This window comes from Crinia signifera, chromosome 3, assembly GCF_055691185.1.
Source record: "Crinia signifera chromosome 3, ASM5569118v1, whole genome shotgun sequence".
In the NCBI taxonomy this organism is placed as follows: Eukaryota; Metazoa; Chordata; class Amphibia; order Anura; family Myobatrachidae; genus Crinia; species Crinia signifera.
Genome location: NC_139219.1, coordinates 246,884,134 through 246,908,419, shown reverse-complemented (window position 1 = coordinate 246,908,419; position 24,286 = coordinate 246,884,134). Strand labels below are relative to the sequence as shown.

At 46.8% G+C, this 24,286-nt stretch overlaps 1 protein-coding gene across 2 annotated transcripts in view; it reads right to left on the bottom strand.

The window, feature by feature from the left end:
* WDR49 (WD repeat domain 49) overlaps positions 1-24,286 on the bottom strand; it is a 111,404-nt gene that overhangs the window by 31,283 nt on the left and 55,835 nt on the right. For both annotated transcript variants that reach the window (XM_083177825.1, XM_083177824.1), the window contains 4 exons: positions 22,664-22,828; positions 7,357-7,472; positions 5,757-5,887; positions 3,676-3,774 (listed from right to left, as the gene is read on the bottom strand). In XM_083177825.1, the coding sequence (XP_083033951.1) occupies positions 3,676-3,774; positions 5,757-5,887; positions 7,357-7,472; positions 22,664-22,828 (511 nt within the window). The remainder of the gene's footprint in view (positions 1-3,675; positions 3,775-5,756; positions 5,888-7,356; positions 7,473-22,663; positions 22,829-24,286) is intronic.

Sequence of the window (24,286 nt, the reverse complement as noted above, 5' to 3'; positions counted from 1 at the left end):
AGGCTGCTCCCCCTGCATAATAACCAGGACACCACAGGCTGCTCCCCCTGCTTAATAACCAGGACACCACAGGCTGCTCCCCCTGAATAACCAGGACACACAGCCTGCAAACAGTGCTTAAAGTGCCTGCTGCATTATATATATATATATATATATATATATATATATATAATCTATAGGGTTGACTGGCACTCTCTTCACTGAGGTATATGCCACGGTGCCTTCCTCGAATGGGTATACAAACAGTAGAGTTAGATTGAGGGACCTGGGGGGACCCCCAAAGAAACAGGCGGCACTCGATCAGCTGGATGGGTAGAATCCAAATTTTATGTGCAAAGTTTTCAAAAGAATACAAGCATGTCTGCCTGTATTCTTTTGAAAACTTTGCACATAAAATTTGGATTCTACCCATCCAGCTGATCGAGTGCCGCCTGTTTCTTTGGGGGTCCCCCCAGGTCCCTCAATCTAACTCTACTGTGTTTATATATATATATATATATATATATATATATATATATATATATATATATATATATATATATAATGAATAGGAGGCGGCAGCACTCAAATGAAGGCAATATATTGTACTGGCATACTGTACATACTACATACCAGGTACCTGGGAGCCGGGAGGGACACTGCAGGGAGGGAGAGAGGCTACTGCTCACCGGATGGTGGGGGGTAGATAAAGAGTGCGGATTTCAACGACCGCGACGGAGAGAGGGAGCCGCTCTGCAAGCAGCTGCCGGCGCTGTCATACAATTTGACAAACGCGGCAGCAGCAGTTCTAAGGAGCATAGCAGAGAGAGCGTCCTGGCCTCCTGTGCGGGTAGCGCCGGCGGCCATGTTCCTGTAGCCGCGCAGCCATGTTTTGAAAGCCGGCTACAGGAACATGGCCGTCGGTGTGGAGGAGGAGGTAAAGCGGCCCATAACAGCAACTATAGAGCGGCCTGGGGGGCACATGGCACTCTGCCCCCCGGCCCAGCCCGCCCCTGCAGGGGACGGCCATTCTCCTGCAGATGCAGGCATGGCGATGCCTGCTTGCGGCAAGGGGGCTGACATCTCATGACATCAGCGCCCGCCCCGAATTTGGAGGACAGCGTGTAAATGAAAAGTCAGTCATGGGCTGACTTTTTATTATGAACGGCAGAAAAATCGTTAGATGATGAGCGACCATCGAATGATTTTTCAGCCGTGCAGCCACATGCGAGCACATGTGTTAGTGGGCAGGGCGGGCATTCGGCTAGGGGGGGCGGGCTGCATTTATCTGTTCGCTAGCCTGTTCGCGGTAGACAGCGGGCATGCACGGGTCACTACGAGCCGCTCATTACATATGCGCATTATGATTATTAAATATTCACTGCGCTGATAATCAGCTCAGTGCTAACTGCTGCCTGAGTCCTATATACCAGTTCAGAGCCGTTCACACTGCACACAAAAAACGGCTCTGAACCGTGTAGGACTCTCCTTTTTACCCGTTTGCAAGTACCGGTTATTTGTAAGCGGTATGTGCAGACTGGTGCTTTCACACTGCAGCTCTAACCGGTTTAAAAGGCTAAAAAAAAAACGTCAATCTACCGGTTAAGAGCTGCAGTGTGAAAGGGGTATAATTTTCATGTCCATAAGAAGCCAATTTATTGTAATTGTATATGACTGCAACATATAGTGAGCACTTTAAATAACAATTGACCTCTAACAAAATGTATTCAATATGTATCAATTTTTTTAAATAAATATGTCATTTTCTTCTATGGTAATATCTTAATGAGTTGCTATAAAAGTGTCTGCATTACTCTTTAACAAAATACAATTAGCTCATCCATTTTAATCAGTGCCAGTGAGGTTGTTAATTACATAAACTTAATTGTGGAAACATATACATTGCTTATGCAAGAAATATGCAAATCATTTTTGCACAGCATTTTCATAATTAATGTGGATAGAGTGTTATACTAATTAGAATGCACTTGACCAGGTTTTATACAAATATATTAAGAAATAGATCTGTGAACGAACCAGCTGATTGGAATAAAATTAAAACCAAAATGCACATTTGACTTGGGTGGCGAATGCTGCAATTACATTGTTTAAATGAACATGTCAAACACTTGCTGAATTAAAATATCATTTAATGGTTGAATAGTCATGGAAAAGAACGAGTGGTGTGTAGCGAGGCAGCAGTGGCAGAACAAAGGGAAGGTTCAGACTTTAACATGGGAAACGATGCGTTATGATATATAAAGCATGATTGTAAAACGCTATTTGACAATAAACCCTGACAATACAAGCAACACAACTGCTAAGGCCCTGCAGGGCTATGCGCAACTCTGTCATTAGGGCAGGTGTATCTCCTTTCACTTTATCTCCAATTTATCTCTCTTCTCCACGCTTAATATATCTGCCCCATTGATGGATTGAAAAAGCCAAATGCCTTTCCACTTACTGTGTAAAGTAGTCAGTACTGCTAACGTAACAAACACCATCCTATATAATAAAAAGCTAACTCTGCTACTTGCCTATATGGGCGGATTCAAGCATAGGTGCCAATTTATGTTTTTGCTGGTGGGTGCTCATAGAGGAGTGGCTTCATGGGGAAGGGGCGTGGCCTCAAAATAATACCACTTTATATTACACAGCACAGTTGTCGCCAATATTCAAATTGCGGCAGCAGAGTTCCCTTTTTTACACATTACAGCAGCAGAGTCCCCCTTTTTACACATTACGGCCAAATACATAAATGCCCCCACAGTGCCAAGTACATAAATGCCCCCACAATGCCAAATACATAAATGCTCCCACAGTGCCAAATACATAAATGCCCCCCCCCCCCCCCAATGCTACTCAGTCGCACAGCACGCCCTACTCAGCCGCACAGCATGCCCAGAGCACGCACATGCTGGCCCGGTCCACGTCCGCATATTACTCTGCGGATGGAATACACTCTTTCCGCCATCCTGGCATACTGTTGCCAGGTGGCAGGTCCGGCGATGCGGGTACTGCAGCCGCAAATTAGCAAGTTAATATGGCGGCCCAGCAGCAGGACTCGGACCCGTGGGTGCTCAAGGGCCCGAGCACCCACGGAAATGGATGAGCACAGAATCGGCACCTATGGATTCAAGTGTTTTGCACCCTGACAGCCACTAGATGGGGCCCAATGGACCAATTCAAGTGTTTCTCTGTTCATGAGCTCACAGCCCCTGGCGCTGCCTTTACTGTTACATTGAGCCTGATTCAGACCTGTTCACTCAGCTGCGTAGCCTGTCGAGCAGCTAAACACCTCCCTGCCGAATGCCCAACTGGCCAAATCCACCCACTAGCATGCGAGCAGATGCCTACGCATACACATCCACTCGCATGCACCATCAAATTCTTCACATTTATTCTGCCCGCAGATGGCCAATTTCATGCATCCGCCCCAAGCATGGAACGACATGTCTGCGTTCGCAGAGGTATGCCCAATGTTTCTATGGGCACACCCACCATTTTCTTGGGCACACCCATGAAACGTTTTGAGGTCACCTGCCTCCACCCTCTGCCCGCCCTTCCTGGAGCGAATGCCCCAGCGGGTGTGAAACTTGCCGAAGGCATTCATTCCGGCGGTTTGCAATTTCACCCAAAATGGACATACCATCCCCAAGCGGCTACATCATTATATGTTATGCATTCGTTCCTTACCTGATTTTGACCTCAGTGCTTTAGCAGGATCAGGGTGAAGTTTTCTGGAAGCATTTTCTGTATTGTTATTCCAAACGACCATTCCTCCATCGTAACTTCCTGAGTGGGAATAGATAATAACTTGGTGACATCATGTGATGTGCACTGCGACAGGTAGACACTGAGGGCCTAATTCCTGTTTGTATGTACTGTTGATCCTCACGCAAATTATTGTGAAAATGCTCCTGTGCTGCTTTCATGCTGTGCCACATAGTTGTCGCTATTGCGCTCACACAGAAACATTTATACGTCATGACCATTTTTGGGATGTGTATATACCATCAGATGCATTCATGTACGTATACAAAAGCATAGTGCCTGTGTTTTTACTGCTGTGTCCAGTCTATATGGCCAAAGGACTACCCTAGCAGTCATTGTTCCTCATTATTATGTGTAGTCTGTTTATGTGTACGTGGTTGCAGAGTTTTTGATAGGTCTGGTGGGCATCTAGCACCATGGAGGTCGTGTTTAGGTTTAGGTAGTAGATGTAGTGTTAGGCTGAGGGAAGAGGTTAGGTTTAGGCTACGAGGAGGGGGGGGGGGGCTAGATTTATTAGGATTATGCTGCAGGAGGGGTTACAGTTAGGCACTAATGGGGGAGGGTTAGGGGGTGCTGGGGGGTTAGGGGAGGGGGGAGGGTTACCCACCGTTACCAGAGAACCTTATTGGGTAAGTCCTTAACATTCTAAGGGTTCAAGTCTGGGGTGTGGGACACCCCCCGCAAATCAGCTCAGCCAAACCTTTCCAAGGCATCATACTACTGAAGCAAGTGAAGGGCCGTACACACACATTGCGATTTCAGCAATGGCGATTTTGACTAAAGACCTTATTCAAGTTTGTTCGTTCGGACCCCTTCATTCGCAAGGGGTTTGATGGTGTGCGTCTGCACATGCACAGATGCATTTTGTGCATATGCAGATACCAGGTGCGTGCGGCCACGGCAAACAGGGTGTTCACCGTGCGCATGCACCCATGTGTGCAGACGGTGGGCGTGGAGGGACGTGGGGTGGCAGGCCGGGCCATTTGCATATGTGAATGCTCAGCGTTTCATGGGAGTTCCCAGAAGAATGCAGGACATTCTCATGTAAATGCCCCAATGACGTGAGGGGCTGGCCAGCTGACATCACCAGATGTCAGCTGCCCGCCCACTTCCTTCCAATCATTCAAGCATATGTAAGTGACTTAAGAGTGTGTACGGGGCGACTGGGGTGGTCGCTGGTCTGAGGAGCATGCTCCTGCGATCAGTTGTTTCTCCCAGCAGAGATTCTCCTTTTTATCAGCGACCATCTCTGGTCGCCGATGAAAACAAGACACGAAGAAATATATTGTTCGGCAATCATATTGCTTTGTGTGTAGGGAGCATTAGACTACAATAGAGATGTCGTACTAACAGGCAGGGGTGGATTGGCCCGCCGGGAAACTGGGCCATTCCCAATGGGCCAGCCCAAAACTCATTAAAAATGGGCTCCCCCCTGGCCTGGCTGCCCAAATCCAAAATGGCCGAACGAGGGCTGCTGCGCATGCGCAACAGCGCACAGCACCTCCCATGGGCCTTCAAGTGCAGCGTCAGCGGGCTCCCAGCTCCCGTTCCCCCTCCGCCCAGCTGGAGAAGCTCCGCCCCCTCTACTCGACATCAGACAGAAAGCAGCAGTTGAGGGGAGAGCACTCAATACAGACACCACCACCACCTCTGCATTACATACACCGCGAGCCCCCCCATTACATACACCGTCGCTGAAGTTAGGATGCATAACATCATGCTGCACTAATCAGCTAACAGCAATATAGCCAAATGAACTGCATGTTAAATGAGCCCTGGTGACCTCACTGAACGATATTGACGACTATTCAGTGTGTGCGGACAATATTGATTAACTATATTGGCCGCAGCCCCCATCATGTAGTGAGTATGGGGCTTTACACTGCTGTAAAGAGTTATTTATGTATATGATAACCATTTATGTAGCCAGTATGAAGGCAACAAAGATCTGACCCTTCAGTCTATGAAATACAAACCAATCAGCAGGAAGAAGGAATTATTACCTGTAACCAGGCTTTGGGGAGGCAGAAACGCTGCACATAAGATATCATCGACGTGTTGTACTCCTCCTTTCCATTCTGAAGGCTGAATGAGATATTGAGTTAAAGTGTTCCGACGGAAAATTGTGATTATCCTTAAAAAAAATAGATACATACAGATTCAATTGAGACATATTTCTGGGGGGCCAAATCCATCACATGAAGTACCATATAAATGCCATGTTCAAGAGGGTCAAACAAAAATGGGATGATTCAATTCTTCTACAGGCAAATACCCCTAGATGGCGAAACCCGGGACTAATGGGTGCGCACAGACAGCACTCACACCCATGGGGGGACAACTGAACTGATGGGTGTCCATTAGATTTGGGTTCCCACAACACATTTTAATCTCCCCTTCACCCCAAGTGTCATACTGTATAATATTACCCAAAATAGGTGTAAAACCTCCCACACAGATAAAAGGCATATGGGTCCCGCTGATGATGTTTGACCTGTATGTGCAATTCCATGTTAAATGATTTAGCATAACAGCATTTTGAGGCTGCAGTGGCAGGGACTACCCTAATCGCTGCCATTTCTGCAATACGATGGCAATCTAATTGCGATTGCAGGGTAGGACAGTCGTGCAGCAGGGTGGCGGGTGGCGCTGGCGCTGACCTGGTTGCTAGGCTGCAAGTATACGCAGCCTAGCAAACAGGTCTGAAATAAGGCCCAGAATGCTTTCATCCCTGACTTCCCTCTTTTTAATTGCCCTCACCTGTGCGATCCAACCCACTGATCACAGTGCAGTTTGCATGACAGCGCGTCTGCATGACTGATGTGAATAGGCATTCAATGGGAAGGACGGGGTGTATGGACGTTTCTAGGCCAAATACTGCATCTTCAACTTCAATTTTCTTGGCTTTGGCAATAAGGTCAGACCTACTCATGGTTGCAGTCGCAGATGAACATCACAATCGATGGTCATGATGTTTCTCTAGAACTACGTTCGCATGACAGTTTTAGCTATTGCAAATGCAGACAGGAGGTGGTATGCATCTCCATTTGCATCTGCATTGGTAAGGATCACAGAGATAATTCAGGTTTGATCATATAAGCAATCCAATCTGCAGTTTTACCATTGGTTGTGCGCAGGACCCATTCTGCAAATGTGCAGAACGGGTCCTGTGATCGCAGAACGGGTCCTGTGATCACAGAACAGTGAACACCCCTGCCTGATTGATAAGCAGATGCATTCGGGGGAGGGACAGGGGCAGCAGGTGTTTCCGGAAATGGGGGGCTTGTTACATCTATTTTTTGAGAGTGGCTAGAGCAAGGACTGTGGTGCAAGGTGCGGTTTTCTTGGCCTTGCAAGCACCACTACAACAGGCAGCCTGAGTAAGGTTCCATATACTCGGACTGTAGTCGCAGAGGAACACTGAGCAAGTTCCTCTTAAACTGAAATGGCATATGCACCGCCTCATACATTTGCATTGTTAAGGATTGCATGCTATAAGCAGCATATAAATATATGAACCAGACTGATTCCGGTCCATTGTTAATGTATAAATCTGAAGGCATTGCAAAGCTAATAGTCACAGAGTTAGTACAAGATACCCACCTTTCCCATCCGACCACCAGTATAGCTCTCTTTAGCACCAGTATCTGAGAGATTTCAGCAGCTCTGTCTCTTCCAGCATTTAATTTATGGTGACAATGTCCATTGAAATCCCATATCTTAAACAAAAACAAAAAAATTGTCTTTTACAGTCTGATGTTTGGACTGTACACATGAACTTCATCAGCTGTTTAGCGTTAAGTAAGAATTCACATTAATCCTTCAAGAAAATAGAATATACAACAGCTTTACATGCTACATAAAGTACATAACATTATGTATCTCTGTCTTCTCTATGATGCTGTTTACTTTGCACCTTCCAAGCATATCCAAAATGGTGAAAATATGGTGCTTCTTCCAATGATGTCATTACTGTATGTGCACCTAGTCATTTTTAACAGGTGCCTGATAACTGGCTGACAGTTTGGATTCCGACAGTCAGTACCGTTTAAATGCCAGACTGACATGGGCTTTTCTCCCTTGTGGGGTTCCACGACCCCGATATAGGGAAAATAGAACCGCGAGCCACCCAGCCCACAATGTGGCGAGTGCAGCAAGCCCGAAAGGGGCTTCTTTGCGTTTGCCCGCCAGTCAGAGCACCAGCAGTTGGGTTTCTGATGTCGGGATACTGACCGCCGGTATCCCGATTGTCGGACCGCCATAACACACCCGTTTTTAACAAAGTTTATCCTACTAATTATAGGAGAAAAGAAGTGTCATATAAAGATGTGTCCTTATACATCCAGCCTAAATACACCCTGCAGCGCGAGATGTCTGGCCTGATTAAACTCTGCTCATTTTTTTGTTACCGCAAAAAAAATCACAAGAAAACCCTGAAAACAACTGTTTTTTGGGGACTTTGGCTGGATTTCCCAAATGTACTAAGCACTGGAATGCAATGCAATGTTTAGTTTGGTGTGTTGGTATTCTTCTTCCTTTTACCCTTTTGAGTGCCAACCTTGCTGTGAGCGATCCTCGAAATACAGTATCCACTAAAAATGCCAGCATTGCTCTCAGCGACTGTTCTTGTAGTATAAATAAATACAAATACAGCCAAGACAATTACTTGAAGTTTAGTTAAATATTGTACCCAAACAAAATAACAGTTGCTGTGAGCAACACTGGCATTTTTAACAGATATTTTGAGGATCTCTCACAGCAACATTGGCACTCAAAGGGTTTAATAAAAGGTTTGCTTGGCAATTTTCACACCTATTTTGACAAATTCCTGTGGCACTCAAAGGTTTGAAATGAGCAGTACAATGCAATGTCCAATATGATTTACTGTGCTACATGTACCAGAAAGGTAGGGAATGATCATGTCCACAGTGTATTAGCATAAACAACTTACTGCTCAGCAATTACTAGTCTACAAAACAAAACTTTAAAGAGATTTCAAACTGTTTTGGCTCCTGTACGGTTACTACAACTCTCTACTACACACTACCCAGGGGCGGATCCAGAACAAAATGATAGGGGGGTTGTCACGGCCGGAGGACTGGGTGAATTTGTGTGGTGCTCAGGAACTACTTTAGGGCCAGATGTTGTAGGGTTAAAACGAGCTGGTTTTATTAAAGAAGGTTTCATAAATGGAAAACAAATCACTTATTCATATCACAGCTTTGATATAAGGCTGAAACAAGGAAAGTCTCAAGTAACGTCTTTGAGGGAATGTCCTTAGAAATAATAGGTTAGCAATATGTTCTTGCAATAACTCATAAAGTGACAGCCATACAGAGGAAGATCCAAATTACAGAGAAGAGGGCTTTGGTGGCAAGATGAGATTGCTATGACGAAAGAATGGCATAGATGGAGAGTAACCGGATCCAGCAATCAGGCACACGAAAGACATGGGTGATGGTCCAATGAATTATGGGAAAGACTGGGGCTGAAAAGTCTCTGAGTATACGAATTACCAGGAGTGGTGTAGGCTGGCAAACAATGATCAGGCACAGGAATAACGTGCAGCAAGCCCCAGGCAGACAGTACAGGATCCACGGACTGGAAACTATGGAGGCAACAATGATAGGAGTCAGGATTCCCGGAGTCAGTAGCAGGGTGGACTAAACTGTGAACCAGCAGAGACCCGGAGTGAGACAGAAGTCTCCAACTGCACATTGCTAGGAAAACCTTTGCACTGACACTGGTTTGCCAGGGCAGATCCCCTAAATACATAGTGCTGCCATTGGCTAGACAGTGCAGGGAGGTTGGGAAACTTATCCTGGTGGCCAATCTGCTTTTTGCCCACATCCAAGATGGCGGTGCTTGCCTCCCAAGTCACAGCTCCCTTAGGACCTCCAGAATCCCGTTACATTATGCCGCGCTCCCCAGCAAGCCCAGACTGAGACCAGCCTGCCGCCCAGACCCCAGCAGCAACACGGACAGGCGGTGGGCACAGAGGGGTGAGTACCGGACCCACTGTGTCTTGCCGCGACAGGGGTCACCATTTTAGAGGATGGGTTTGCACAGGGGGAGGAGGGGTGCCAGGGTGCACACTCTCTCAAAGAATGGAGAGAAAGGAGAGCAAAGAGAGAAAGGAGAGAGAGAGAGAAGGTGAGTGGAGAGAGAAAGAAGGAGAGCAGAGATAGAGATGGAGGGTAGCAGAGAGGAGAGCAAAGCGAGAAGGAGAGCAGAGTGAGAGAGAAGGAGATCAGAGAGAGAGAGACAGAGAGAAAAAGAGCAGAGAGAGATGGAGGGCATCATAGAGGAGAGCAAAGGGACGGAGAGCAGAGACAGAGAGAAAGAGCAAATGGAGATAGAGAAGAGCAGAGAGTGCAGAGAGAGAGTGTAGACCACCCTCTCCTTCTTAAAATCCTTCACTCCCTTGGTCTGCATAATACTGCCCTCTACTGGCTGTCCTCCAACCTCTGTGACCATTCCTTTTCGGAATATGACTTCCAATATAGGGGTAAATTTACTAAAGGAAATTTGTAAAAAATAGGTGTATTTGTATCCAGAAATACACTTGTTTTTGACATTTACGATCCTGAAAATACGGCAATTCGTATTCGTATTGATAGCACATCAATACGAATACGAATTGCCGTATTTTTGGGATAGTAAATGCTAAAAATAAGTGTATTTCTGGATACAAATACACCTATTTTTTTTACAAATTTCCTTTAGTAAATTTCCCCCATAATCTCTAAACTGATGATACTCAAATCTACCTTTGGTCCCCTGGCCTTTCTCCTACACTCCTCACTTGTGTCTCCAAATGTCTCTCTGCTATCTCTTCTTGGATGTCCCAAAACTTTCTAAAACTTCTAAGAGTCTAAGAGTAAGCTGATCATCTTCCCTCAATCCTGCAACATCTCACCTCCCACAATCTCAATATCTATTGATGGCACTACTATTTTCTCTACCCTCCAAGTACACTCTTTGAGTAATCCTTCAAACCACACATTCAGTACCTCTCATAAACCTGCTGTTTTCACCTCATAAATATTTTCAGTATCAGACCCTTTCTCACCTAGGATTCTACCAAGACCCTTGTCCACCCCCTTAGTTATCTCCAGATTGGACTACTGTAATTTCCTCCTATGTGGAACCCCTGCAAAATGTCTTCCTCCACTCTAATCTATCCTCAATGCTGCACTACATCTACATCTACAAGCTCTTCACTGGCTTCCCTTTCAGAATCAAATTCAAGCTTCTCACACTCACTTACAAAGCTCTTACTCTCTCTTCTGTCATTTACATATCTGACATAAACTCCCAATATCCCTTTACACTCCTGCCCATCTTCTTCACTCTGCTAATGCATGCTGCATCTCCCCCCTACCAATTACCTTCCACTCCTACCGCCAATATTTTTCATGTGCTTTTGCCTACCTCTGAAATTCTCTACCTCTCACTCAGACTCTCCACCTCTCTACAAATCTACAAATGGGATCTCAAGACGAGAGCTAGATTTAGACTTTATGGGGCCCCAGGCAAGATACTGGTTTGAGGCCACCCTCAAACAATCCATTGCACTATAGTTTTCTTCCTGAGTCATGCCCCTTACATTATTTGTCCTTTTACAGGAGTACCTCTAGCGCGTCTTCTATGTGGCAGTGGCCAGGATCTCTGTAATGCTGTCAGAGACTCTGCCCCTCTGCTGTGGATGGGCGGCATCCAGAATGTGGACTGGCAGGCAGCGAGTGTGGTGCCGGGTGCTATTCTTTTGCTACTCTTCATCACCTGGAGCTCGCGCTCCGTCGGCTTTACGCTACCTACGCCTCCCTTTCTAAGCTATCTGTGCCCAGCAGAGAGACACACCGGGGGCCTTCTAGCAATCTTACAGGCTGCCAGTTGCCACATGACCGTGATGCAGAACCTGCAGCACAGTAGCCAAATTGTACCATGAGCCCACACGGTTAGCGGAGTTGCGGGCCGCAGCTATATATGAGTGGAGACTGCAGCCCACACAACCTGCAAGCAGCCCCACTGTACTCGGTAAATCATTGCAAGCTATGGCCTGGACTGGGCAGTGGGCCCCTAGGATTTTGAGGCCTTCGGGCAACAGCCCATCAAGCCAATGTGTGAAGACAGACCTGCTTATTCATTATGTACTCTGTAATTGGGCGCTGCAGATCCCTTGTGGTGCCATATAAATAAAGGATCCTTATAATAATAAAGGGGACCATGTATTAATACTCCACTTGCTGTGGAGAAAATGCCACTGCTACTTCTGCTACTTCTGTTGTGATGCAGGAGTTAGTGTTACAGGATGTGTTTGAAAAATGACAGGAATGAGCTGATTGGTGGTTTATCACTCTCAATTTTATCACTTTTTAAGCTTAGTACATCTCGCCCTTTATAAGAGTGTGCTTTAAACATTGTAATAGCAGATGTGTGACCTCCATCATGTGTATGATGACATCTTAAAACGTAACCACTTTACATCAGAAATAAAGACACGGAGACTTAGGTTTAGCAGAAATTGTTAGCTGAATTTATTTAGGAAATTATTAAGCTAATTTTAGTTTTTGATTGATGATTTAATTCATTTAATGGTGGCCAGAAAGAACGGCTATGATCTAAACTCCACCCCAAACTAGCATACGCTATTCGGCCTAACTCAGAAAAGCGGTATCCTCCCCACCTACTCATTGACTACCCACCCATCCGGGTGGGCTCGCTGTCCCTGAACGGGTGATCCAGCGAAGGCCTAAGCCAATGAGAGGCGAGCGCACCGAAACAAAACCAAATACGCTGCAAACATAACTTAAAGAATATCTCAAAATCTATCAACAAGCCGTTCTTTTCCGCCTATCAGCTAACGCGATTAAGATCACCACCCACAACCGTATAACAGGGAAGGGAGGGCGGGAAACTTTCTCAGGAAAAAGAGGCAGACTACTCCTTTTCCTGTGCTAATATCTTAAGCTAACAGGCCATTCCCAACAAACCCATAGGCTCCTTACTGTTACATGCTTCCCAATAGACACACCCAGCGTATCATGTTTAAGTCACTACATGGTCTGTTCAGCCATTACGTTGTTCTTAGTAGCAAAATAAATTTAAATATTAATGAACTAGAAATAGGAAATAATTATAAATTTGCACTTTTATCCTTGTGCAGGTAGTGTAGATGGATTTAATTCTACAAATCCAACAACTTATCTGATTACAGAAAGCAGTTTCTAATCATAGTTTTTACAATCAATGCTAAATTGATGATTTGAAGAACCTCTGATTTAACAAATGTGTTGTTGTCCGATTTGTTTTTTCCATTTTTGACATTGCAAACATTGTAATGCGATAAAACATAAAGGTACTTGTTTCCTAGCACGGCCACAATCACGGGCATCGCGGGTAATTTTTAATGGTCTGCGATGCGACCGACGCGATGCCCGTGATTTCCAATTGAAATGCATTGAAAAAGTCAAAATCGCGTCGGTCGCATCGCATGCGGCCAAAAAAAGCATGCGATGGTACCGACGCGATGCCCGCGATTTCCCATTGGGAACAATGTAAAATGCCTCAATTTACCCAAATCAACATAGGGAACAATGTTAAATGGGCCAGAGACCCCAAAAAACCACCCTGACCAGTGAAATGGCCCCCCAAAAATAGTTAACGCCACCCCACGATCAACGTGAACCCGAAGCGTGGCGAGCGCAGCGAGCCCGCGAGGGGCGGCGGTACCTTTTCATACCCCCACTATCCACGTCGGCGTGGAGTTGAGAATAGATAGTGTGGCGAGCGCAGCGAGCCACCGAGCCCGAAGTGTGGCGAGCGCAGCGTTGCGAGCGCAGCGGATACCTGTGAAGCCCGCGAAGGGACGCGTTTACCTGTGAAGGTATCCGCGTCCCCTCACGGGGCTCGCTGCGCTCACCACGCTTCGGGCTCGGTGGCTCGCCGCGCTCGCCACACTATCTATTCTCAACTCCACGCCGACGTGGATAGTGGGGGTATGAAAAGGTCGGAGGACGCGTACCGCCGCCCCTCGCGGGCTCGCTGCGCTCGCCACGCTTCGGGTTCACGTTAATCGTGGGGTGACGTTAACTATTTTTGGGGGGCCATTTCACTGGTCAGGGGTTTTATTTGTGGTCTCTGGCCCATTTAACATTGTTCCCTATGTTGATTTGGGTAAATTGAGGCATTTTACATTGTTCCCTATGGGAAATCGCGGGCATCGCGTCGGTCGCATCGCATGCGATTTTTTAGCCCGCATGCGATGCGACCCACGCAATTTTTTTACCTGCGATGCCCCAGACCAAAATCGTTGTGACCGTGCTAGGAAACAAGTACCAACATAAATCTATTTTTTAATCAAATTTAACAAAAATAAACCATACGTTTCTATAAAAGGTTAATTTTTTTTTTTTTTGGGGGGGGGGGGGTTGTTTTTGTAATTTTTTTTCTTCCGGTTTTCTCAGGTAGCAGAGAATGTCACTTTCCTATGGCATAAAATATGATTTACACTGCCATTTTGTGTGCTCTGAATCTTTTTATTATATTGGTATAGCCATTATTCAAAGATGTATATCCTCATGAGCCATTTACTCAACACAGATTCCACTTTTGTGTATGTCATTTACATTTAGAATGGTAAAAGTGAAGCCTGCCTTTGGGTTTTATTGGTCATTTTGTTTCACAGACACATGAAGCTTGCAAAAAATGTGACTCCTATTACATACCATTTAAAATGCGCGGTCTCCAGTGAATCTCACTTGTCTCACTGAAGTAGCTGTAGGCCGGCTGCGGTTTTGGACAGGACTAGGAGGGAGATTTATTGAAGTTTCTAAAGAGGACTAGTAAAAGTGTTGCCCATAGCAACCAGTCAGGTACTACTGTAGCTATCATTTTATGGAATGTACTTGATAAATATATAGGTCTGGATGCAATGGGAGCAGAGTTTGGTTCAGATTTCCCAATTTTTTCGCAAAAGTCGTACATTTTGCAGTGAGCCAATGCAATAGCTTCTGAGTTCATGAAAAGTCAGATGCTTACCACGTAGAACAAAAAAAAGTCAGATCCAGATGGTTTCCTCATGTTAAACATACAACTTGGCTGTAATAGAGGAGAATATGTATCAAGCCTGGTAAAGTGGTGATAAAGCGGTGATAAAGGGGTAGATTTATTAAGCTCGGTGAAGTGATAAACTGGTTTTTATCACCGACCAATCAGCTCTTACCTGTATTTTTTCAAACCAAGCCTGTAGCTTCACAGGTAGGAGCTGATTGGGCGGTGATAAAAACCGTCCAATCACTTATCACTTCACCAAGCTTAATAAATCTACCTCAAAGTGTTGGGTGATAACACACTAGCCAATCAGCTGTGTTTGAAAAATGACAGTTAGGAGTTGATTGGCTGTTGCGTTATTACCTTCCACTTTATCACTTTACCAGGCTTAATATGTCTGCCCCACTGGCTGAGTTACAAAGTCTCATACAAAACAGCTCTATAAAATTGTACATAAATACAGCCATTTTTGGGGGGAGTGAGTGAGTTGTATTGATGTTGAATATCAATTACAAATACGAAATTACAGCACATTTGCAACAAATAAACATGTACTGTACATGTTGCTATTGATCATTTTCCCGCCAAAAATAGCATCTTATTGGCATTGCTATTTATTATTTATTTATTAACAGTTTCTTATATAGCGCACACATATTCTGCAGCGCTTTACAGAGAACATTTTAAACACTTACATAAGTCCCTGCCTCAGTGGAGCTTACAATCTATATTCCCTACACATGGACACGGGCAGTGGAGTACCCAGAGGAAACTCATACAGGTACTGGGAGAATATACAAACTCAGCACAGTTAGAGCCATGGTGGGAATCGAAACCATGACCTCAGTGCTGTGAGGCAGTAATGCTAACCATTACACCATCCGTACTGCTATGCCAGATTAGGTGCAAATCATACTTACTGTACATACTTTTCAGGGGAGAAGCCCATAGAGGAGTCACTGATCTGCATTTCGGGGGTGGGGCTGATGCTGATATAATTAAGCCCCGCCTCCATAAACATTGGTAAAATTATGCAAAATGACTCGATTTGCACCCTTTTATCCCCGCCCCCTCCCCGAACTGCCACAATCGGCGTCAATCTTCATTGTGGCTGAGGGTGGCAAGGGGTCAGGAGGTGGAACTGATTTTCAGGAGCTTCACGGCTATTCCAGAAGGATAGGCAAGTATGGTGCAAATGCATTCGGGGGACTAATGTGAATGTTCAAATATTCTCTGTAAAGCGCTGCGGAATATGAATATGTGTGTGCTATATAAATAACTGGTAATAAATACACTTGAGATCCTGCCCTTCTGTTTTTCAGCAACCTCTGCAGCATCTCCTGGCTTTTGAGACCTTTGATAGAAATAGGATCTCATAAAATACATTTAGTATTAACAGGAAAAAAACTTGGTGCATCAAACTTAGACAGAACTGCTTGATAATCATTTTTGTGGATTTATAGGTACGGTTTGGCCTCTTTTCCCATAACATAAAGAAATGAACTTGCCAGTCTTTCCTCTTTAGTTTACCAGTTAGATGAAAACAGACAAATCTCTCAGTCCTTTCTGGCCATGCAGCAGGATTATTGTAAGTAAAATATAATTCAGCTGCTGGAAACTGTGGTATATTAATGGCATATTAATGCTGCTTGGTATTTTCTTTGTGGGAAGCGGGGGTGGCTAGCCAGATGCAGACAGGGCTTGGGCATGTTGCGTTCAATTACTGCAGCTAAATATACAATTGTATTGACAATTCTGCAGTTTCATGGGGCTAAAGGTGCCCATACACGGTACAATAATTGGATGCATTTTGCCCTAGATTGCATCACATCGCATGAGATTTGCGTGCGATGCATTCCGAACCTAGATCAAAAAGTATGTCCAGCACATACTTTTTGAGCTGTGCGATGGCATGTGCGGGGCAGCGCGCGTCGCAACGCACCATGTATGGGCACCTTAATGCAATCTTTGATGGTGTGTCCGACGGTGCACCTTATAACACAGCAGCAGATTAGCGCCTTGGCATCTCAGTTATACTCTGCAAACCACTGACATATCCTTGATGTATGAGCGCAGTTGACGCATTGGGAGATTTATCTCCTATATATTTGGCTACATCTGTCACTCAAAGTGGGTGTCTGTGTCTATAACGCTCTGTTCCTGGACTTTCCTCTTAATGTGTGATTGCCTTCATCTGTGCTGAACACCTTTCTGAGAAATTAACCTGTTTAAAACAGGTGATGGCAATCATACATTAAGGGGAAGTCTCGAAACAGAGCATTGTGTCCCTCCTGGAGAGGGTCATGTTGGGAGGTATGTGACAGAGAACCAGCCCAGTGAGCCCACAGACAGTGCCAGACACCCACTGCCTTCCCATGTTGCCCAGCACTGCTACTCCACAGCCACCAGGTGAGCGCCCCCCTCCCGCGATTTGCGGCAAAACCTCCCCCCCCCGCGCGTTCCCCCCTCCCGCGATTCGCGGCAAAAACACCCGCTCCCCCGTGCCCCCCCCCTACCGCGATTCACAGCAAAAACACCCCCCGCGACCCCCCTCCCGCGATTCGCTGCAAAAAGAACACCCCCACGACCCCTCCCGCAATTCGCGGCATAACCACCACCCCGCGACCCCCCCCTCCCACGAATCGCGGCAAACCCTCCCCTGTGACCCCCCCCCCCCCCCCGATTTGCGGAAAAAACACCCCCCCGCGACCTCCCTCCCGCGATTCGCGGCAAAAAGAACCCCCCCGCGACCCCCCCTTGCACGATTGGCGGCACCCCCCCTGCCACCCCCCTCCCGCGATTCACGGCACCCCCCCCCCCCCGCAATTCACAGCAGCCCCAGGATTAAATGGCACATGCAAAACACTGACATGGCTATGGTCGACAATGAAAAAGGTTGACATGAGTTTTTGAAGATTTATTTTAAATTTTTTTTTTTTTTCATATTCATTGTCATGTGTCGACATGGACACCAATGAAGTGGCACACTTATGTCAACATTTACATGTGTTGACCTTTCTGTGTTGATTTTTTCTTGTGGCGATTCGCGTCACACCCCCTGCAACCCCCCCTCCCGCGATTGGTGGCACCCCCCGTGACCCCCCACCTCCCGCAATTCGCGGCAACCCCCCACCGGAACCCCTGTGAACCCGCCCTCCCGCGATTCGCGGCACCCACCCCCGCGACCCCCCCTCCCGCAATTCGCGGCACCCCCCCCGTGATTCGTGGCAGCTCCAGAATTAAATTGCACATGGAAAACACTGACATGGCTATGGTCGACAATGAAAAAGGTTGACATGAGTTTTTGAAGTTTTTTTTTTTCATTTTTTTAATATTTTCATATTCATTCTCATGTGTCGACATGGACACCAATGAAGTGCCACACTTATGTCAACATTTACATGTGTTGACCTTTCTGTGTTGATTTTTTCTTGTGGCGATTTGCGTCACACCCCCCCCCACCCCACCCCCACAACCCCCACTCCCGCGATTCACGGCACACACACACACACCTCCCCCCGCGATTCTCGGCACCCCACCCCGTGACCCCCCATCCCGTGATTCACGGCACACCCCCGCGACCCCCCCTCCCATGATTCGCCGCAACCCCCGCTCCGTAACCCCCCCTCCCGCGATTCGCGGCACCCACCCCCGCGACCCCCCCTCCCACAATTCGCGGCACCCCCCCCCCCCCCGCGATTCGCGGCAGCTCCAGAATTAAATTGCACATGGAAAACACTGACATGGCTATGGTCGACAATGAAAAAGGTTGACATGAGTTTTTGAATTTTTTTTTTCATTTTTTGAATGTTTTCATATTCATTCTCATGTGTCGACATGGACACCAATGAAGTGCCACACTTATGTCAACATTTACATGTGTTGACCTTTCTGTGTTGATTTTTTCTTGTGGCGATTCGCGTCACACCCCCCCCGGAACCCACACTCCCGCGATTCACGGCACACACACACCCCCGCGATTCTCGGCACCCCACCCCGTGACCCCCCCTCCCGTGATTCACGGCACACCCCCCGCGACCCCCCTACCATGATTCGCCGCAACCCCCGCCCCCGTAACCCCCCTCCCGCGACCCCCCCTCCCGCGATTGGCGGCACCCCCCGTGACCCCCCACCTCCCGCAATTCGCGGCAACCCCCCACCGGAACCCCTGTGAACCCCGCCCTCCCGCGATTCGCGGCACCCACCCCCGCGACCCCCCCACCCGCAATTCGCGGCACCCCCCCCCCCCCCGTGATTCGCGGCAGCTCCAGAATTAAATTGCACATGGAAAACACTGACATGGCTATGGTCGACAATGAAAAAGGTTGACATGAGTTTTTGAAGTTTTTTTTTTCATTTTTTGAATATTTTCATATTCATTCTCATGTGTCGACATGGACACCAATGAAGTGCCACACTTATGTCAACATTTACATGTGTTGACCTTTCTGTGTTGATTTTTTCTTGTGGCGATTTGCGTCACACCCCCCCCCCACAACCCCAACTCCCGCGATTCACGGTACACACACACACACCTCCCCCGCGATTCTCGGCACCCCACCCCGTGACCCCCCCTCCCGTGATTCACGGCACACCCCCGCGACCCCCCCTCCCATGTTTCGCCGCAACCCCCGCCCCGTAACCCCCCCTCCCGCGATTCGCGGCACCCACCCCCGTGACCCCCCCTCCCACAATTCGCGGCACCCCCCCCCCCCGCGATTCGCGGCAGCTCCAGAATTAAATTGCACATGGAAAACACTGACATGGCTATGGTCGACAATGAAAAAGGTTGACATGAGTTTTTGAATTTTTTTTTTAAATTTTTTGAATGTTTTCATATTCATTCTCATGTGTCGACATGGACACCAATGAAGTGCCACACTTATGTCAACATTTACATGTGTTGACCTTTCTGTGTTGATTTTTTCTTGTGGCGATTCGCGTCACACCCCCCCCCGGAACCCACACTCCCGCGATTCACGGCACACACACACACCCCCGCGATTCTCGGCACCCCATGCATGTATTTCAGTTACCTGCTGGTCAAATCCTGCTGGCTTTGTCTCATGCTGCTGACAAGCTCTGTATAGTTGAACTCTGCTGTGAGATCTGAGCTCAGCTAATTAGTAACACCTGGTAACTCTCTCCTGCAGGAGAGTTCAGTGTAAACTGAGCATGCTCAGCCCGTTGATTAGTTCACCTGTGAGTTCCCTGTGCTTCCTATAAAAGGCAGCCTCTGGCAGAAAGAAGCTGCCAGAGTATAGGCTCACAACCTGCTCCAGCGTCCCTTGTACTTTACTGTGTTCCTGATCACCAGATACTGACTTCGGCTTGTTTCCTGACTATCCTTCGGCTTAATCCCTGTGTACCGTGAATCGTGGGTTACCTGTGTATGACCTCAGCCTGCCTCCTGACCACTCTCCTGCCTGATTCTCATGTACCGTACCCAGTGTTTACCAGTGTATGATTCCGGCTATTCTCCTGACTATTCTCCTGCCTGCTCCCTGTGTACTACATCCGTGACATCCAGTGTATGACCGTGGCTAGTTCTGTTACCATTCTCCTGCCCACTCCCTGTGTGCTGCATTCCTTGGTACCGTATCTGCTCACCTGTTACTGACCCGGCTTGACGACCACGCTCCATATTCCACAAGCTACCACCACTCATACGGGGAACCTGACCAGGGGACCGCGACCGACGTATCGGGTGCCGCAGAAGCCCATATCCCGCTTGGAGGGGTCACTGGCAGAAAACCCCTGGCACGGTTAGACTCCGCGCCCCTGTGTCAGGTCTAGCCAATCCCCGAGTGGTAGTGCATCCCAAGTTTGTGACACCTTGGTTGCTATTGGCAACATCGCTTTTTTTTTTTTTTCATTTTTAGAAGCCTTCGTAAATTTACTGCTTAATGTAATGCAATCTACATTAAAATACCGCTGTCTATTCCATAGGCAAATACAAGGGGGGTTTCAGGTTACCCGGACCCCTCCTCTTGGCAAGTGCCTTAAATTCTGACAACAATAGCGCTGGTATATTGGGGGAAATTTACTAAAGGAAATTTGTAAAAAATAGGTGTATTTGTATCCAGAAATACACTTATTTTTGACATTTACTATCCCGAAAATATGGCAATTCGTATTCGTATTGATAGCACATCAATACGACTACGAATTGCCATATTTTCGGGATAGTAAATGTAAAAAATAAGTGTATTTCTGGATACAAATACACCTATTTTTTTTACAAATTTCCTTTAGTAAATTTCCCCCATAATATGAGAACCTTTTCCTGAACACTTATTTAATTAAAATTTTTGAAACAGCCTACTCTATAGCAGGGCTGGATTAACAATGAGCCTGATAAAGCGGCAGCACCAGACACACTCTACAAAAAGGTAGATGAGGACTGGGGCTTTCCACTGAGCCCAGCCCCACGTCGCTAGCCCGCCCGGGAACCAGAGATACTGCCAAGCAAACCTGGAACGTTTTCCCCATAGGATAACATGGGATCCGCTAATTCCGCCCCCACCCAATTCTGATGGCTGCCAGTTCCTCCCCTGGCATCACAGAAGCTCGAGGTTGATCTCATTCTAACTCAAATCGCTGGGCCTTTAATCTGATACCAGGCTGGTTCATATGGGTTAATTGGTTCCATAGATATTGCGGGTAAACAGATTTTTGTATTTCTGAAATGTAATTTCATGGCATGTTCTTTGAAGGCAGATATCTCTGGAACCAAATGACCCAGTTTCTTGGGACCAAAATCATTCGAAGACCACTTAAACGTTATTCAATATGAGTTGCTTCAGAATATATAGCTGGTAAAACGATATAGCCGGTTAAAGGGGGGGGGGGGGGTGTTCTCTCCCCTTTACACCAGAAAATGAAGGAACTAGGCTGGTCTAAAAGAGGCCAGCCCTGGAATGTCCCTGCATGATCCTCTGACCATATTGCTGGGTAAGTCCCTGCATTTTCTGTTGTGAAAGGGGTATTATTTCAAATAGCCTGGACCTGCAGTGCTCTCAATACAGCCGGGCAGTCCCTTGCTCTCTACCCTGCTGTCAATGACTGGCAGTTCTGCCCGGCGACAGCTGTCCCTCAGTTACCGCGAGCATGTATTCCCCCTTGGCAACGAACATGTAATCCCACATGGTAACGAGCATGGAATACCTGGCAATGAACATTTAGGTAAGCAGCACTTATGTAGCATAATTTTTAATAGGCATTATGGTGTTTGGCATAACACATAATGGACATTATGGTGTGTGGTTTAACATGTAATGGGCATTATGGTGTCAATTTTAATGCATATAGCATATTATGAATTTTGGTTCAGTTGGTGTGAAGTTTGGCTCATTCCATGTGGCATAATGTGTAAGAGTACAGTATAAGGTGGTTACTATTGTGTTGCATGATTTGAATAAGGGGTATATGCTGAAATGTCACACCCTCCACATTATTAGGTGCTGGCACAACCCCTATTATTGCACATAATAGGCCCTTGATAATTTTCAGTTCCAGGCCCATTTAGACCTTAATCTGGCACTGCTCTATAGTCCATCTCTACTGTTAAATATTAATAATGTATTGCATACAGTATCCAGTGTATAAAATGACCCATTTTCAGGGCTGTTATCACTCCCCCAGACTCCTTCACTTACTCCAATGCGCTGCAGAGTGGGAGATTGCCACTGTATTCTGTACCTAATATACACCAGGTAATCTGGAAAATGCAATGTTTGTACAGTTGCTGACACACAATATATACAATAGTTGTACAGGTTCAGTGGCTAACAGCATTTTGAGAACACACAATGGCTAGAGCTCAGTAACATGTTATAAAGCACGCTCTCCTCACCTTGACTGTTCCATCAGTGCTCCCTGTTAAAAGTCTTGTTTCATTTGCATCCAGAGCCATGGTGCTAATCTCTTCATTGCCATGACAGCCTGGAAACTGTTTGATTTTCCGTCCAGTGTCTATCATCCAGAAGGTAATTGTCGATCCCGTGTCTGAGCTTATTACCTGGAAAGTGATGGGAACTGTGGTTTCACTTGAATATAAATAGTGTTTCATTTTAGTTCACCTTCTGTTAACTTCTAAATGAACATTATCTGCTCGTTGCTCTTGAAATACAAAAGTGACTGTTCAACAGAAAGTATAGCAGATAGACTGTTCAACAGAAAGTATAGCAGATAGACTGTTAAACAGAAAGTGTAGCAGTTAGACTGTTCAGCAGAACGTATAACAGTCAGACTGTTCAACAGAAAGTGGTACTTGTTTCCTATCTGGGCGCCCATCGCGGGCATCGCGTGTACATCGCATGCCATTTTAATGACATGCGATGCGACCGATGCGATTACCGCGATTTTACATAGGGACCAATGTTAAATGTCCCAATTGACCCGCGATGACCACGATTTACCATAGGAAACAATGTTAAATGGATCAATTTCCCCAAATTATCATAGGGAACAATGGGAAATGGGGCAAAAACACCCCTGAACATAAAAATGTCCCCCCAAAAGTAGTTGACGCCACCCCGCCATCAATGTGAACCCGAAGCGTGGCGAGCGCAGCGAGCCCGCGAGGGGCGGCGGTACACGTCCTCCGACCTTTTCATGCCCTACTATCCACTAGGGCGTGGAGTGAGAATAGAATAGTGTGGCGAGCACAGCGAGCCACCGAGCCCGAAGCGTGGCGAGCGCAGCGACCCCCGCGAGGGGACGCGGATACCTTCACAGTTATACGCGTCCCCTCGCGGGCTTCCCAGGTGTCCATGGCGACGCGGACACCTGGGAAGCCCGCGAAGGGACGCGTTTACCTGTGAAGGTATCCGCGTCCCCTCGCGGGGCGCGGGGCGCGCTGCGCTCGCCACGCTTCGGGCTCGGTGGCTCGCTACGCTCGCCACACTATTCTATTCTCACTCCACGCCCTAGTGGATAGTAGGGCATGAAAAGGTCGGAGAACGCGTACCGCCGCCCCTCGCGGCCTCGCTGCGCTCGCCACGCTTCGGGTTCACGTTGATGGCGGGGTGGCGTCAACTACTTTTGGGGGGACATTTCAATGTTCAGGGGTGTTTTTGGCCCATTTACTATTGTTCCTATGCTGATTTGGGTAAATTGATCCATTTAACATTGTTTCCTATGGTAAATCGTGGTCATCGCGGGTAAATTGAGGCATTTAACATTGTTCTCTATGGGAAAATCGCGGCCATCGCGTCTGGCCCATCGCACCCGATTTTTTATCGGCCGCGATGCCCGCGATGGCCCCGATTTTACCCCCGATGCCCGCGATTAAAATCGTGGGCGCCCAGATAGGAAACAAGTACCCAGAAAGTGTAGCATTTAGACTGTTCAACAGAAAGTATAGTAGTTAGACTGTTCAACAGAAAGTATAGCAGTTAGACTGTTCAACAGAAAGTATAGCAGTTAGACTGTTCAACAGAAAGTATAGCAGTTAGACTGTTCAACAGAAAGTATA